This window comes from Sycon ciliatum, chromosome 1, assembly GCF_964019385.1.
Source record: "Sycon ciliatum chromosome 1, ocSycCili1.1, whole genome shotgun sequence".
In the NCBI taxonomy this organism is placed as follows: domain Eukaryota; kingdom Metazoa; phylum Porifera; class Calcarea; order Leucosolenida; family Sycettidae; genus Sycon; species Sycon ciliatum.
Genome location: NC_088643.1, coordinates 67,006,236 through 67,022,727, shown reverse-complemented (window position 1 = coordinate 67,022,727; position 16,492 = coordinate 67,006,236). Strand labels below are relative to the sequence as shown.

The window sequence follows — 16,492 nt, the reverse complement described above, 5'->3', positions numbered from 1 at the left end:
ACACTCGTACTCCCGGCCACAGGCACAGGTACAGGCGCTGCAAGTGTAGCACATAACCAGGACAACCATGAATCAACCTACCATGACTACCGCTAGCTTCAATAATCAAGCGCTGCTTTTCTAGCGCCATGTCGACAGTGTCACTGTCAAGTGTCAGTCATTTTAGATGGTAATATGAGCAAACCCCGTAGGACCACAACACATCAGAGATAAACAGCTGAAAGTATTTTCCATCACTGACATCAGTTGTCACCAGCTTCTTTTTGACGAAATTACAGTCGAAGTACTGTTCTGGACTGGTGATGCTGGATAGGAATTAATAAGCAACATGAGCAAACTAGGAGCCACTGGCCAAACCTGTCACGGCTAAAATACAGCGTCAGCATGAAGCTCACAGCAGCAGTAGCATATCTACAGCACGGCAAAGTCTCGCCATGTACATCAGCGATGAAAGCAAGAAGAGAAACTAGAAAGCAAGAAATAGGGGGACGGAAAGAAGAAAAAAAGAAGGAAAATAAAATACTTGGCCGGAGGTCACCCGTGACCCTAGGCAATGCACAGCATCGACAAGTCTATAAACGAGAGAAACAGGCAAACAGCTATTGTATAATATGTATATGCAGGCAACACATACAAATCTATAATACATGTACAGGGTGTACGCTGTGGTGATAAGAAGTTTAAAAAAAACAAAGGTAAAGAATAGACCCGGGTGTACAGGGCAAAAATAAGGATAGTATGTACAGTGACCCGTACCCCACAAATAGGTAAATACTCCCCCCCTGCAGTACTACATGTATACTACAGTGTAGAAGTAAAAACAAACAAGCATTGTGCAGAACTCAATTACACTATGTACATATTTCCCATCAATACAAAAACAAATCAGTTCCTAAGAATCTCATGATGTGCAGACAAGGCTATCCATCTACTAGCAATAGATATTACTCACACAATGTACAGACAGAATTGGGGAATGAACAATGCAAGTAGGGTGTTCTTTACACATTGGGAGTGGAGACGAGTCAAATACAGTCTAGACCGTTTCGCTGGTACATTCAGGATTGGTAGGCTCAATGGTGCGTCTCAAGATCCTCACACTTATCAGTTTATTTCACCTTCCCTTGGCCAGGACATAGAGACCAATGCAGTGGGAAGGAGCGATAGCCAGGCATTTCAAGTTCATAAGTAGTGTAACTCACATTACATCAACAATACTATACAAGGCTCACATAGCAGGTAACAATACCGGTACATGTGCTTCAAAGTAGCTCAAAGCTCAGTTGCATGGGCTACTCAGTTGCATGGGCTACTCAGTTGCATGCGTCGTACCAGGGGCCTGTGAGGTAGGAGGCGCATCCTGCATGACCGCTTGCATGGGAGAAGATAGCGTGGAGAGTAGCGCGCGCATGTCCGGCTGCAGTGCGCTGGTGATGAGACGCACCTGCCCGGACAATGCCTGCTCCAGGCGTGGTGACAGTGGGCTCATCACCTCGCTCTCCTGGCCATACTGCAGAGAGAGAGAGAGAGAGAGAGAAAGAGAGAGAGATACTGGAAAAAGTACCATGGTGAAACAGTTGAAGTCTTCTTTTTTTTAAATTAAAAGAACATGTTCGCAAGTTCGTTCGTTATGATAAAGAAGGTTCGTCAAGACGAAGTCCATGTTCGTTTCAGCCCTAGTTCATAGACAGTATTGGGGTACTTCCCAGCCAGCTCCTGACTTGCTTATAGGACTACACCTCAATCCAAGAAGGATCATGCCTTGTTGGGCCAGCACTGGTCTAAGCTTGCGTCCATATGCCCAAAACACTTGCGTCCAGGTACGCACAGAATGTAAGCTAAGAAATCACTGGTGTAAACATGAGCATTGCAGCGCGACCTACCAAGAGATCATGAAGGCGTAAGACAAAGTCCACAACCTCCACTTCCGTTTTACCACGCATCCAGAATAGGACATCCTGCAAACACGAGTACACCAACACCATGAACAGCACAACATAGTAGAGCACAACAACACTGAGTACCCTCTTTCTCTAACACACAGAAAGAAGAGTAGAATACATGATTTCCAACATAAACCGGAAAACACCAGCAACAACACAATCACAACGACCATACAAAGAAGCGAAGCTAGAAAGAAACTGATGCTCTGACAAAAATGGTAGTTGACAGAGGCGAATTTACGTACTCCGAAGTACTAGTTTTCAGGCATGGAGAATCAGGAAAGGCGGAATATGGAGAATCAAGAAAGGCGGCGCACTATTAAACTGCAATCGCCCCAGAGTAAACAATGTCCTGAGACTCCTAGCACAGTTGCAGCAGCAGACGCTAGTACTAGACAGAGCAGTGACAGTACTCACTGCTTTGCAAATAGCTTCCAAGTAGAGCACTCGGATCTTGTTCGTAGCTTCCAACTGGCGTAGTCGCAGCCAATACTGGAAGTTTGGTGTGGAGAAAAAGCGCCTAGACAACAACAACAACAACAACAACAACAACAACAACAACAACAACAACAACAACAACAACAACAACAACAACAGCAGCAGCAGCAGCAGCAGCAGCAGATATAACAACAACACAAATATCAAGAGCAGCTCCAAGACATGATAACCAAAGCACACACAGACCACACAACATAGGAAGCCTCTCCTCATACATGCAGTGTGCAGAACACACGCAGACCACACACAGTGCTACATCATACATAGGCAGGGTCAATCAGAACTGATGTAAAACAGGAGAGCTTGCAAACATAGGCTTACTTTTTCAGAGGTGCTCTCCTGGAGAGCTGCACTTACACGCAGTTGCATGTACTGCATCTGTTGTCTGATGATCGTTTGTGAAACCATGAACCACTGAGCTACAATGAATACACCCTTACTTTCCTTTGTAGCCCATGCTTTCCTTTCTGTATGTCTTGTGTAGTTCCCTGTACGAGTATCAGTACTTGCAAGTAGCAATGTAAGTAAAGACTTACTTGTACAGGCCTGTCCAGTTGCCTTTCAGACCAGTTGTCAGGTGGGGACCGGAGATTTCCAGTGACTTCAAGAAGTCGGTCTGATTAAACGCTTTCAGGCCAGGAGGTTGCTGAAGATAGCACAAGAGACGAGGCAGCATGCATACACAATTTAGAGGAGGAAAAGTGCATTTGCTCAAGCAGTGTTTGTAAAATCCAGTGAACTTTGGATTAAAAAACAAAAAGGTTTACAGTATAAGGTAGTTGAGTCTCAGAGTCAGCGTTGGAAACACTTTTAAACAGCTTAACACTCACTCTCCAGGGTGTGATGGTGCGCTGAAGAGGTAGCAGTGTTGCGATATACCGCTCCTGGGTTCACAGTGTCACACACACACGCACACGTACACACACGTACACACACACGCACACACACACACACACCCACGCGCACATACACACACACACACACACACACAGACAAAACGAATGTAGGTACAGAAATGCCTTAGCAGTTGGCAACCCTCCCCCTCTACACACATACACAATACAAAAAATAAATAAAAATTTCACGGTTCGCAATACAAACACACACAGCAATTTCTTTATTTATTTTCAACCCAAGAGCATACACAGGAAGGGGAGGAAGACACATTGTAGTCCTGCGCTGTCACTTCTCCTGGTCACAACTGCACTTATAGTAGGCTGTCAGCATTATAATTATTGCAATATATTTCAGTTTTTTTCTTCGGTTTCTGCACAATTATTTTGACCGTAAGCCAGACTGGGTCACTCGTTGAAACATATAATGCGCTATTGTGTACAAAACATAAACGTCATCCTAGCATAGCATGTCGGTCCCGTTAACATACCAAAGGAATCATAAAGCTTTGCGTCACTTCGGACAGCATACGCCGTATGTGAGTATCCTGCACGGCAAACACAACACAAGAAAACGTAAAAGAGAACAGGTGATCCCTAAAGTCATACAGTTCAACAAGAACAGTCACTAGTAGACTCACTACTGCCACCACCGGTCCAACACACATTTCAATACAGCGGTACGGGACACGTGCCCAGCGATCACACATCATATCATGACCAGTCAACTGTCAAATTGTCAGCACTAGGCAAGAGATACTAGTAGTGGATTGCTCAGTAGAGACTTGAGAACACTCCATACCCCCCCTCTCCATGCCCCTGTGTTACAGCTGAATGCTCAGTATGTGTACAAGTCATGGTGTTTGCTTTGGCCCTGACCATATCCCTTTTAAAATACAATAATGCAGGTGAAGATAGTTTACAGCTGCTAATATCGTTTGAACATGTGTGTAAAGTACTAAAGTGCAACAAGAAAAGCCTTACTCGTGCATCGCCTGAACGCCGTGCTGTTGTCGGGGTCTAAGAAATAAACAATGGAAAAGCAACAAAGGATACACCAACTTCGTGCAATGTCCTTTGAAGCACACAAATCACCTCTTGCTTCGCCACTGCTTCAAAGGAACATGTACAAACAGGGGTTTGGGGTGTGGGTTGCGAGGACCAGTGCACAAACAAAACCACAGCACACAGGCACTGTATACAATTACATTCCTAGTTGTCTAATTGAGAATGGCACTAGGCAGCGGATAGGTGGGGTGGAGCACCTAGCCCGGCAACTCATTGGAATCTACACAAAATGCCATCATCATTCGATCATATATCCAAAGTTACAGTGGGCCACGAAGCAAACTGCAGTGCACCAGGATCCATGACACAATCTATCATCAGGGCCGTAGCACCCAGTCCGGCCGGTCTGGCCTCGGCACACAACCTGCGCAAACGGGTTGTTTTTTTCTTCGGTCAAGTATCCCATTTGGTGACCTGAAATCGAGGCACTACGACCCTGATCATACAGAAGAAGAAGAACTGGCAGCACAAACACCAGCAGGAAACGTTGCAGATGTACACAAGAGCGCAGCGTGGTCTTACCCTCCCAACAGCTCTCAGCGATGAGCGGTCAGGTGTGATGAACGGCTTGTATCGAGTGTACAGACCTATCAACAATACAGTATCAAAACAAGAGAGAATAGCTAATCAGCACGCTATCTGGAAGCAACACAACTGCCTCACACAGGCAGGGGACTTCACAATTATTTCGCCAGCCGTTGGTTAAGCATGCAATAACTTGTGAATTGTGTGGCCTGCGCAGTACAGTAGTGTCTAGTATAAAAGCCGGTCTCATGTAGAAGCCTGTTTTGAATACAAGCCTGATTTTTAAGATATACTGTCCGCACATAAGCCTGGTTTTAGTGTTGACACACATAGAAATACCTGGTTTGAATAGAAGCCTGATGTGAATAGAAGACTAGCCCTGACATCGGCTTCTACAGGAATAAGCCCGGCTTTAATACGCGACATTACGGGTAGATCTATGAAGAGATGAAGAACCATCACCATCAAAATAAAAGTCAACAACAACAACAACGACGACGACGACGGCAACAGCAACAACAACAACAACAACAACAACAACAACAACAACAACAACAACAACAACAAACCAATATGTAAGTAAGATAAGCTGAACACTGTTTTGCTTTTCGCTGCTCAAGGATTGCTTTCGCGTGCACAAAAGTAGTTTGGGATAAGGGCATACACTGCATATACAGTAGTAGTTTGTGGGAGTCCAGACACACACAACATGACGGATAGAGGATAATTAGTACCTGGTTTGACATCCATCACATGCCCTGGACTGGATGTGGCGGATTTCTTCAGCGGCTTGCTTGGGTCTGAACATTCAGCACGTTCATGCACATAAACACAGGGGAGCACAGGTTAGAGATGTATGTGTGCGTATGTGTGCGTCCACAGGTGTATGTGTGCCGCTTTCTCCGTCAACCAGACCACCTGCTTGACGGAGAAAGCGGCGGCGGTGGTGGTGCACCGGGGGCGTTCCAGCAGCAAAGCTGTATGGTCTGCCGGCCGAGATATGCACTGTGCCGCTTTGGTGGGTTAAAGCCAATGTCTGTACCGACTATCCGCAACACGCACGGAGTCATTTGTGGATCTATGCAAGAGCAGAGGGGCACATGGCACGGGCATTTCTCGAGTGTTCTGAATGTCTGCAGTAACTACGATGCAGAAGTACTCCAGCAAATTCCTCAGCGGGATATCATGGACTGGCTATCCCAGCCACCATCAGAAGAGGAGCTGTCCCATGCCCTGAATCACCTGAAGAACGACAAACCTGGTGGTGCGTCTCAGATAGTACCCGAATTGTTGAGGGCTGGTGGTGTACCCGTCACCCACTCACTCCCTTTGGACCTACTTCGATCTGTCTGGTCAGAAGGATATGTATATGTACCACAGGACTGGCGTGATGCACTACTCATACCCATCCCTAAGAAGGGCAACCTTTCTCGCTGCGATAATTTGTGAGGAATAGCGTTGCTGGAGGTTGTTGGAAAGCTAGCTGCTCGGGTCATGCAGAATATGAGTCGCCTGAGTCTCGATGTGGGTTCCGGCAAAATCGTGGTTGTTCCGATTCCATCTTCTCTGTTCGTAAACTTGTAGAGAAATCATACGAGCATCGTTGAAAACTGTTTTGCGTTTTTGTAGACCTCTGCAAAGCGTATGACGCTATGCCAGGTTTATGGCAAGCATTACTTCGGCTGGGTGTACCCCCTCAGGCTGTAGCTCTGGTGAAGTCGTTCTAGTGACCCCACTCCACTGTCATGCATGGTACAGCGAAGATATTTGGGGTGGCTTGAATACCTGGTTCGGCTTGATGGCAGTCGGCTACCCAAGCAGTTGCTCTTTGCTTCTCTCCACCACGCCCGCCTGTCTTGTGATCCCCGACGTCGCTGGAACTTGGAGGACACTGTCCAGGCTGGTTTGCCTGTGGCTGGTGCATGCAATTGGTTTGAGTCGGCCAACGGCCGCAGAGAGTGACGTGACATCGTGACGGCAGCAACGGAAGTGAAGGAGTCTGCCCCGAAGACCATTGTGTGCCACGTCTGCAACCGCCTGTTTCATCGTCACTCTGACTTAGCCCGACACAAGTGTAAACCTAGGCGGAGGTACATGAACAACAACGCCTGTGCTGATGCATATTCCGATTCCCAGCGGCTAGCCATCGAAGCCGAGAGCCGTAGAGCATAGCGCCGGTTGGATTTTTGAGATGAGGATGGAGCAGGTGAGGCAGGGCAGCGAAAATAAGCGAGAAAGAAGAAGACAGGAGGATGCCGACAAGCGTAACAAGGAGATGCTAGAAGCTGAAGACCGGCGGGAAGCGCAGAGGGAAAAGAATTCTGCAGATATTAGAATGTCAGAGCGGGAGCTCTTGCACAACCTGCCAGCGTTCATTCAAGTCAAGCTACTGGCCTCAGACACCATCGCTGTGGACCTGGCCTTGCCCGAAGCGCCCTGCAGCGAGTGATCGCCAGCATTTTGAACACCATTGCCAAGTCTGCAATCAACGGCAATTTCGCGAGGCGACAGGACTTGAAACGTCATTTGAAGCACTGCCTCCCTCTCCCCTCACCTCTCTGACAGTACCTCTTTTCGGGGAGCGACGTGGCGAGAAATTGCAGCTGTCAATAGTAGTACATGAAAAGCTGAGATGCAAAACCCGATTGCACCAAATTGAGAAAATCAGATTTTCACCTCCGTGCAATGAAGAGGTCTGGGGCGCCACCAGGCAAAATTTCACATTCAAAACCTGACTAGAAACATTTCAAAACTGGAACCCAAATACATGGATGGATATGGGTTTAGATACAAACCGCACATAAAATGAATCTTTTTTTGGCCATTATCCGAAAAGTGATGAAATGGATTTAGCGGGTTTTGCATCTCAGCTCTTCACATGTAGCAGTGTGTGTGTGTGTGTGTGTGTGTGTGTGTGTGTGTGTGTGTGTGTGTGTGTGTGTGTGTGTGTGTGTGTTGTGAAGAGCTAAGTATCTTGTCATCCTAATCTTGTTTAACCATCTTTGATGGTACAGGGCTGAGGCACACACACCAAAGTAATAGCCTTCATGTTGCACATGCTACCAAGAGTACCACATGGTATCAAGAGTAAATAAGCTCCCAAGAGTGTGCAACTCTGCTGCATACAGGGTCTCCGACGGCGAAAACTCACATCACGTGTTCCAAGTACGATTTGCACCACGTACAACGAAGACTAAGGTGCGCGCAATCCAAATATCAGCTATGATCATTCTGATGACTCGCATAAGCGGAGTGGGTTTCTGTCAGGGAGTGCTATTTTTCAACTCCATTGGTCGCTAAAATGGGCTGGGAACACTACAACACGTGATGTGAGTTTTCGCCGCCGGTGGACCCCATAGAAAGGGTATCTAGAGTTGAACACTCTTGGGAGCTTATGTACTATTGATGTTATGCTGCTTACACGTCAAGTTCAACACAGCTAACGCTACCCTGAACACACATACACACACACACACACACATACATCCAGAACACTCAGAGTCAGAGCAGTAGATATAGCACAGCCACTACACACTACACACTGCACCATGGGGCCAGCAACTGACCCGCAGCATCGTCAATGCGCACCACGTGTGGCCAGTGTTGCAGTGCCTTGGTGAAGAATGGATTGGTGACACCGAGAATGACATTGGGCCTGAAGGATGAGAAACAACACACAGCACTTGAACTGGAGAATCCAAGCGATGCACTAAGTGCTCTTTTGTCAAAATAAAATAACTACATTGTACCATTGAACAGTCACTACAGTACATGACATTGTACAATTACACAATTACACAGTGACTACATGACACATTGTACTGTGGCTGTGAGAGGAGCATGGAGACAGCAGCTGTACTGTGGCTCTGAGAGGAGCATGGAGACAGCAGCAGCTGTACTTACGGTGCTTGTGTACGTGTAGTATAGTCCTTGAACTCAGTGTCATGGATTGTAAAATACGGCCTGGAGAGTGGAACAGAGAACGAACAAATGCAATACGGACAAATCACTTTATACAAACAGAGAGAGAGAGAGAGACACACACACACACACACACGAACCCCAAATATCAACTCACTACTTGCATGCAGTTCACCACACGAGAAACTCATGCATCGCAGTTCAGAATAACACAGTTCACTACAGCTTTATAGATTACGCTATGCAAATATCAGGAGAGAGAAAGAGAGTGAGTGAGGATGGAGAGAGAGAGAGAGAGAGAGAGAGAGAGAGAGAGAGAGAGAGAGAGAGAGAGGAGAGAGAGAGAAAAGGAAGTATCTAGGTAGGCCACCACAACAGAGCTACAAGATGCGGCACCACCAATCAATGAGCAATAGAACGCGGTGGCTGGGAGCATAGTTGCATAGCCATACCTGTAGTCTGAGCCATAGTGGAGCGGTAGAATCATGTTGATGAGGACTTGGACAAATTTAGAACACAGCGTTGGGTTGGGTGCCATTACAGCAAGAGGCTATACAAGCATGAGTAAAAGAAGATGATACCAAACAAACCGTAAGTTAATGAAGAAGAAGCAAAGATTTAAAAAAAAAAAAGAGTTACTAAACACATATCCCCATCTGGTCGCATGTGCTCACTTCTGCATTCTTGCACAAATCACATGCCTGGAGAGTTGTTTTTGGAAATACATTACAGGCAATAGCACACACCACTGCTAATAGAACTAGTTTCCAATCATCCAAAATTCTAAACTGTAAAAGGATACATGTTTGTTAACAAAAAAAACCTTCGTTCAAAGCCATCCGTTGGCCTTTCATGAAGCAGTTATTTTCATTCAGGAACGCCCGCGGACCATCACCCCATGCACTACATGTGGTATGCACAGCTGGTACAGTTGTAGCTATACATGTACATGTACTTACTTCGTTGAGTAAAACAAGCTCCCACAGCAGATAGAGGTGAGGAAGCAGAGGTTGTAAAACCCTGCAGCCAAGACAACGACAACCATAGCGAGTGCACGATTCGTCAGCTCCGGGTGAGAAAGAGGGGACGTGTTTGGAAAGTTCCTTGCACATTGAATGCTTTGAATTCGAAGGCTGTACAAGTACGCAGGGGCACAAGTCGCTTATCTGGATGCGGGTAGGATCCGGTTTTCTTTGGAAACGTAAATAGCTGGACTACATGTACTATCGTGCCTGCAGCACAGTCTGAGCCGTGCTCGACATGACGCGTTGAGTTCTATCGCACAAATGACATAGCACGATTCTCCCCAAGGCCAGTGGCTCTAGTGAGCTATGTGTTTCTGTTAGGAGTTGAAGTTTGGTAACAACGCCTGCCTGCAGTGCATGTACATGTACGTTAATGCTGTTATCACTATTTTTGCTTATTCGCGTTAGCGACAACATGCACAGAGCAAGCTCACAGTCCCTGTCGAACGCACCACCAAGCGCCGGCAACTACAGTCAAGCCCAGTTGGTTCTCTAACAAGGTGCTGATATGAGTTCTCTGTCAGCGTGCTGATATGAGAAACTACATTGTATGATTGTACTGACTACAGAAATATGATACGCCTGATGAATATTCTGATAGTGTATCCGTCTGATTTACAGTATTTTTATTATCCTGATTCCACTGATGGCATGCAATGGGATGCTGAAACACCGGGAATAACTATGGCTCGTGCAGCCGTGTGGCTAACTTTCACAGCAATGTACATTGTACATGCATTATTGTATGGTGTAGTTTACCATGCCAGAACATGGGCTAGCAAAAGGAGAAAATCAGACCGTATGAGTTCTGCGGAACATGTACAATGTAGGAGTTCAGTTCTGTACAAAGTTCAAACTAGGGGCGGATACGACAAGCAAGCACTAACCGATAGAACTCCAACTCATAGACAGACGGCAGTATGACTGGCCTGACACTCATTGGCTGTAGACAACAAAGGAGCAAAAATCACATCAGTGAGCCTAGCAGAGTGTGTTGCACTACAAGCACTCAATTTGTAGCAACAGTTTGGTTAGATAAGCAACAGTGTCAGTATCAGTAACTGTGAAAAAGCGTGAGAAGGGTCATACACACTCACTGGTATCGTTACGGGGGCACGCACTGTTGCTGGCTTGTCCTTTACGGACGGAATGCGAACCTTGAAAGACACACCAATCACACAGTACATGTACAATACTTAGCACACATACCGGACACACATACCGGGGCAAAAATGGACAACATTCATTGTTGAAGCAACAGGAATGCATCAATGAGCTGCTAGAATTGTGTCACATATAAATAGGAAGGCCGATAACAGCTTCCTGTAACACACAGCTGGTGATGTTTACCTGTAAGACCTGGCCAATGAGAGGCAAATGCAAGTACTGGCCCGGCATTGGGAATGGCCACTGCTGAATTTGATGATACACTGCAAACAACAACGTGCCAATGTCACACATGCATGCGCATATACACAAACACACACACACATCACACATGCATGCACACGCACACACACACACACACACACACACACACCTTCATCATTTTGCGAGAACTGTGGCAATACGCCCAGTGAGAAGGCAGATTTTGCCTGTGCTTCTGGTGAAGTAAAATAAAGCTAAACAAACAAACAAACAAACACACACACACACACATACACACACACACATGCACGCACGAACACGCACATACACACACAAGAACTTACGACAATGAAGAGATGGACGCCCCCAAACTATACCATTCTCACACAGAACACTAAACATTCTAAATTCACGAAGATAGGCACAGTAACAAGTTACCTGTAGTCAGTACATTGCATGTACTAGTAATGTCAGGTTCGAACAGCAGTCAAAGTTCTTACCTGCCTCCAGTGCTGCTTCACCATTGTCAAAGAACTCAGGGGCAACCATCTCAGCCTGCAGTGTACAGTGTGAACAGCAACATGTACAGTACATGTACATGTAGATATAAGATATAAGCAAAAGTAGTGTCTAGCATTCTCATCATATGGGATGAGGAAAAGACTGCGTGTACAAGCACTCGCAAGAAATGACACTAAGTAGATGCAGAAATACAAAATGAAATGAAAATAATTGAGAGCAAAGACCGGTGAAAACGGTTTGAGCATGACCAAACATCCCTAGCATTGTTTGTTAGCACTCCCATCCATCAGCTTCTACATGACCTGGTGAAGAACAGAACACAATGACTGCGACAAGTCAAACTCACCACAAGGTAGAAGAGTGCAATGAAGGGGTAGTGCGTCAGGATGATTACAGACTATTAGCAAACACATGTACAGACAGACGCAAACACACACACACACACACACGCACACACACACACACACACACACACGCATACAAGAGCACAGAGAATGGGACTAGAGCTTCATGCATGCAAGTAGCACATACATCCTGTACATTAAAAGTTTCCATGAAAAGTTCTACAAAATGGCCGTCCAATACATGCACTCTGCTACACATGCAGTGCTGCCAAACCGTCCGATTTTTCGGACAGTGTCCGATTTTTGAAGGCTCTTCCGAAAACCGGTCCGAAAAGGGAAACGTCCGAAAAGCAGCCAAAATGTCGGAGATCATTACTTCCCTATGCAGAAGTCCTGTACTTTCACTTTTCAGCGCAACTGAAGGCACAAATCACTGTACATTTGCTTCTAAAAAGGCTAGCGCTTGGCTGTGGAAGTGCAAAGTAACATGCCTGGATCAGGCTGGATGGCATGTACGCTGACAGTCTGTACAGGGTCAGTGTGCGACCACACTCGTACTCATCATTTAAAATTCATGACAACTCCGGGGTTACCATGGCAACGAAGCGAATTTTCATGGTGTTTTAGGCGATATTTTGAATTCTCTGTAAAAAAATTGCCGAGGAGAAAAATTCGCACCATGTGGCCAGCCTTGGTGGTGAAGGGTGTCCGATTTTGGGCGAAACATATTTGGCAGCACTGCACATGCATGCACACGTATAATTATTGTATGTTCCGGAGTATGGATTTTCCGGGTAGTGAGCATTGTCTCAACCAGACTGCATGGACTAGAGAGATACGAGCGTAGTTGCTACAATACTACTACAGCAAACATGTATGAGCTAAAACTCAAAGCAGCCGTCAACACAACTACTTTGTTGTGCAGTGTTTCCGACTCCATCATCACCTCACCTTCTGAAAGTAGCCACGCTTGTTCTGCGGATCCCTGACTTGCCGAAAGAAGCAAAAACCAAAGTAGGCCGAGTTGTCACACTGCAGTAACCCATAAACAAACATACATGTACCCTTTTATATACTTGACAATTTCAAGTACAGTCAACTTCGCTTATAACGACATTCGGCGGGACATCAAAAAGGTGTCCTTATTCACGAAGTGTCGTTATACCCGAAGTCTCATTATATGTATTACAGTGGGATGGGACTTTGCTCTGGGTATGGAAATTCTGTCGTTATTCGCGAATTGTCGTTATATCCGCAGTCGTTATTAGCGAAGTTGACTGTACAGCCAAATCCGTTATCACTTCAGCATGCAGCAATAAGGCCAGCAGCCTCTAGAAGCACACTGATTAGAAACACCAACATTTCTAATCATATCCAAATACACCAACAAAAAACCCCTCACGAGTTCCTGCAACATCATAGTGCATGCTGAATATGAGACACACATAACGTGTAGTCTATGACGAAATTATAGTTCTGTGATTCCACTACTAGTATCACACACACACACACACACACACACACACACACACACACACACACACACACACACACACGCACGCACGCACGCACGCACGCACACACACACACGCACACACGCACACACACACACACACACGCACGCACGCACGCACGCACGCACGCACGCACACACACACAATAAGATACTGTGAAGCTGGAAAATTTCGCGCAAGCTTTTCGTGATGGGAAAGGATTAGTAAAATGGTGCCTGGGACAAGAATTCAAAATACCACATGTACTGACACTCATAATTTACCGCAGACCACAATGATCACATTCGGTAAATTTAATTGTCGCTAACACGTCTGCCACCTGAAATCACCGCGAAAATATCCCGCTTTACAGTAAGAAGATGCCTACAATGCAGTGGTGCTAACTAAAATGGGAAACTAGAGAAAGCAGTGACACTACGGCTAGGTCAGTGAGATCAATAGCATGCAGCCCTCACCATCAGAGCTGGAGGAGAGAGCACAGCCTCGTGGCGGGCGGCTAGTGAGCCGGTGTCATCAGCACCACCCGCACCAGCACCACTGCAACGCACCCGGAAGTGTAGCAGCGTATCGCCCATGCAGCCTGAAACACACAACCCCAACAAACACAGCAACGCACGGAGTAGATCTCAAACACGGCACGCTTGCCATACGAGTATGCACGGAACCGACCAGATTTTCACAGTACAGTACATGAACCAGCATAGGACAACAACACAGGGCTGGTGCAAGTGACACTGCAAGCAAAGCAAACACACTACTGACCAGCATTCAAGAACCCAACCTACCGGAATTAGAATCGGGAAACGCCAGGTAGCAGGTGTTCATTCGCTGTACACACCAACAACCGTACACACAGAGGCAATACGTCGGGGCAAGCAACTACAATTGTTCTGATCTACACCATAGCAACCCTGGCATAGTGTTCTCACAAAACTGTAATCAACATCGATCTTTACAAGATGTAAGACATGCCATTGATCCATGAATGTGCAACACAGCCATACACAGACAGTAGATGCGCATCAGCAGTGCACTGACACAAATACCCATACAACGGACCAAAAAAGAAAGAGAACAAAGCAGCAAGGATGGGCACATGCACTAAGTATAAGAGTGCACATGTACAACCATGGTCATACCTCAGCATCAGACAGGGGAAAGTCCTTCGGATAGATAGTCTACAGATAAAAGCAGAAAAAAAGATCATCAGTGCCAAAGATACGAAGTAACAGGCAAGGACAGGGATCGGGAGTTCCAGTGCTCACACCAAAGGACATAAACAGAAGGATCGATCACTTGGGTTCAATCTCTTACAATAGTGCAGTGGGAGACGTGCGTGAATCTACAATACGTGCCAGTGCAGGTATGCCTGTGGATGAAACATGTGCACCATCTGGCACGGCAAGCCTGGCGTTTCGCGTTGTTGCACACCGTACTGCACTTGACAGCCTTTGATCTAATTCCCGCCCTCTACCGAAAACCCAGCTGGGAAGCGAGGGGGGGGGGGATCAACGGTACTTTACGGTACACGTAAAATGATGATTTAGAAGAGACCGTGCTTTGAGTGTTTAAGTTGAGATTCTACAGTACTGTCAGTCGCCGAAGAACTGGGGGGGGGGGGGGGGTCAGCCTCCTAGCCTAGACCGTTCTTATTTTCATGTATTACAGCCTATGCGCAGTTGAGTCACCGCGTATACATTGGTATGCTGCGCTTGATGAAATTCTAGCCTGGCCGTTCTTCGGCGTTCCGTTCTTCGACGCTCTGTTCTTCAGCGCCCGACAGTACTGTAAGGTGTAAATGGCTGCAGTGGAGTCTGTGAGTACTTAGAACAGTATAGTGATGATGTTCTGTTTATAATGCGATTGCACTTGGAAGTTAGCAATGGTGCACGGTCATTGCACAGGCTCCAAAACACGTCACTACTCAGCCATTTGTTTATGGATACCTGTATGTATGCATGTCTTCATCTTCAATCAAATACTTCAGGTTCACCAGTTTCTATTATGAGACCAACTAGATTCTAGAACATGCAAGGGCTACATAGCACAAGCAACATGTATGTGAGTAAAGAGGCACTTGGCATGAAAGCCATTTCAAAGTTTCAAAATAGCCCCCAAATTTAGCAACTGCCCATTTCACCATTTTACCAGCAACTATTATTGCTAAAACTCTTACCTCCAGAGCTTGACCAAGCTCCAAATCGAACGTAACAACGCATATGGCGCTGATCCAGTTTGACGAGCGAGAGATGGAAGAGGATGACGATGACGCCATCGCGTCAATGAGTATCCAGCTCAATTAGCTGATGGCAATTTTGCTTGTACAATGTACTTTTCCAGCCAGAACTGAGCACGATAAGCTAAAGATAACTTGCAAATAAGCTGCCACCGTGACTCCTAATATTCCAGGACATGTCTTGTCATACTGGATCCACGGGGAAGGCGAGCGTCCAGGAGAGATTCTCCTAGACACCAAAATTGATTTTAGTTTCAGAAGCACTCTACCATACGAAACCCAAGGCCAAGCCATGGCCAAAAGGGTTGGTGCATCATTCAAAGTAAAGAGTAGTAAAATATCAACATCTTCTCACCTTGAAGTCGTAAAATCTCCCCAGAAGAACTCAGCAGAAGACCACTGCACTTGCACCGCACCCAGCACCAACACCTGCCAAGCGGCCCAAGCCCAGCCAAATGACCCTGGATAAGGAGACCATGCGTCCATGTTTTGAAGGTCCTCTGAGCGGTCGTCTTAGACAGGTTGTCTTCTGCAGCACTTGACTTGGCCGCTGGCGCCACTCAGGGTCTATTTCAACGGATTGTCTGTGATCTCAATCCATTTCTCAGTCTCTCTCACCATTCTCCTTTGATTTT

The 16,492-nt window shown here is 46.2% G+C and overlaps 1 protein-coding gene across 1 annotated transcript; it reads right to left on the bottom strand.

Moving 5' to 3' along the window:
• Nucleotides 1-210: 210 nt before the first annotated feature.
• On the bottom strand, nt 211-16,146 carry LOC135804998 (protein DENND6B-like). Its single transcript, XM_065318984.1, has 23 exons — nt 15,798-16,146; nt 14,761-14,799; nt 14,407-14,449; nt 14,077-14,201; nt 13,059-13,139; nt 12,110-12,160; nt 11,742-11,796; nt 11,224-11,303; nt 10,971-11,030; nt 10,761-10,816; nt 9,808-9,868; nt 9,301-9,398; nt 8,831-8,890; nt 8,494-8,582; nt 5,662-5,727; nt 4,925-4,989; nt 4,319-4,354; nt 3,826-3,882; nt 3,272-3,325; nt 2,978-3,087; nt 2,361-2,463; nt 1,884-1,958; nt 211-1,510 (listed from the first exon to the last, which is right to left on the bottom strand). The coding sequence occupies exons 1-23, from the start codon at nt 15,894-15,896 to the stop codon at nt 1,310-1,312; spliced, it is 1,764 nt and encodes a 587-aa protein (XP_065175056.1). The 5' UTR covers nt 15,897-16,146; the 3' UTR covers nt 211-1,309.
• Nucleotides 16,147-16,492: the final 346 nt, after the last annotated feature.

Bases quoted from the DNA above. Each gene is read 5' to 3' on its own strand.
- LOC135804998 (XM_065318984.1), bottom strand. From the start codon at position 15,896: ATGGCGTCATCGTCATCCTCTTCCATCTCTCGCTCGTCAAACTGGATC. The intron at 12,161-13,058 runs GTGAGGTGATGA...GTTTGCTAATAG, and splicing joins AGCGTGGCTACTTTCAGAAG to TCTGTAATCATCCTGACGCA. The intron at 3,326-3,825 runs GTATGTTAACGG...CTGTGAACCCAG, and splicing joins AAAGCTTTATGATTCCTTTG to GAGCGGTATATCGCAACACT.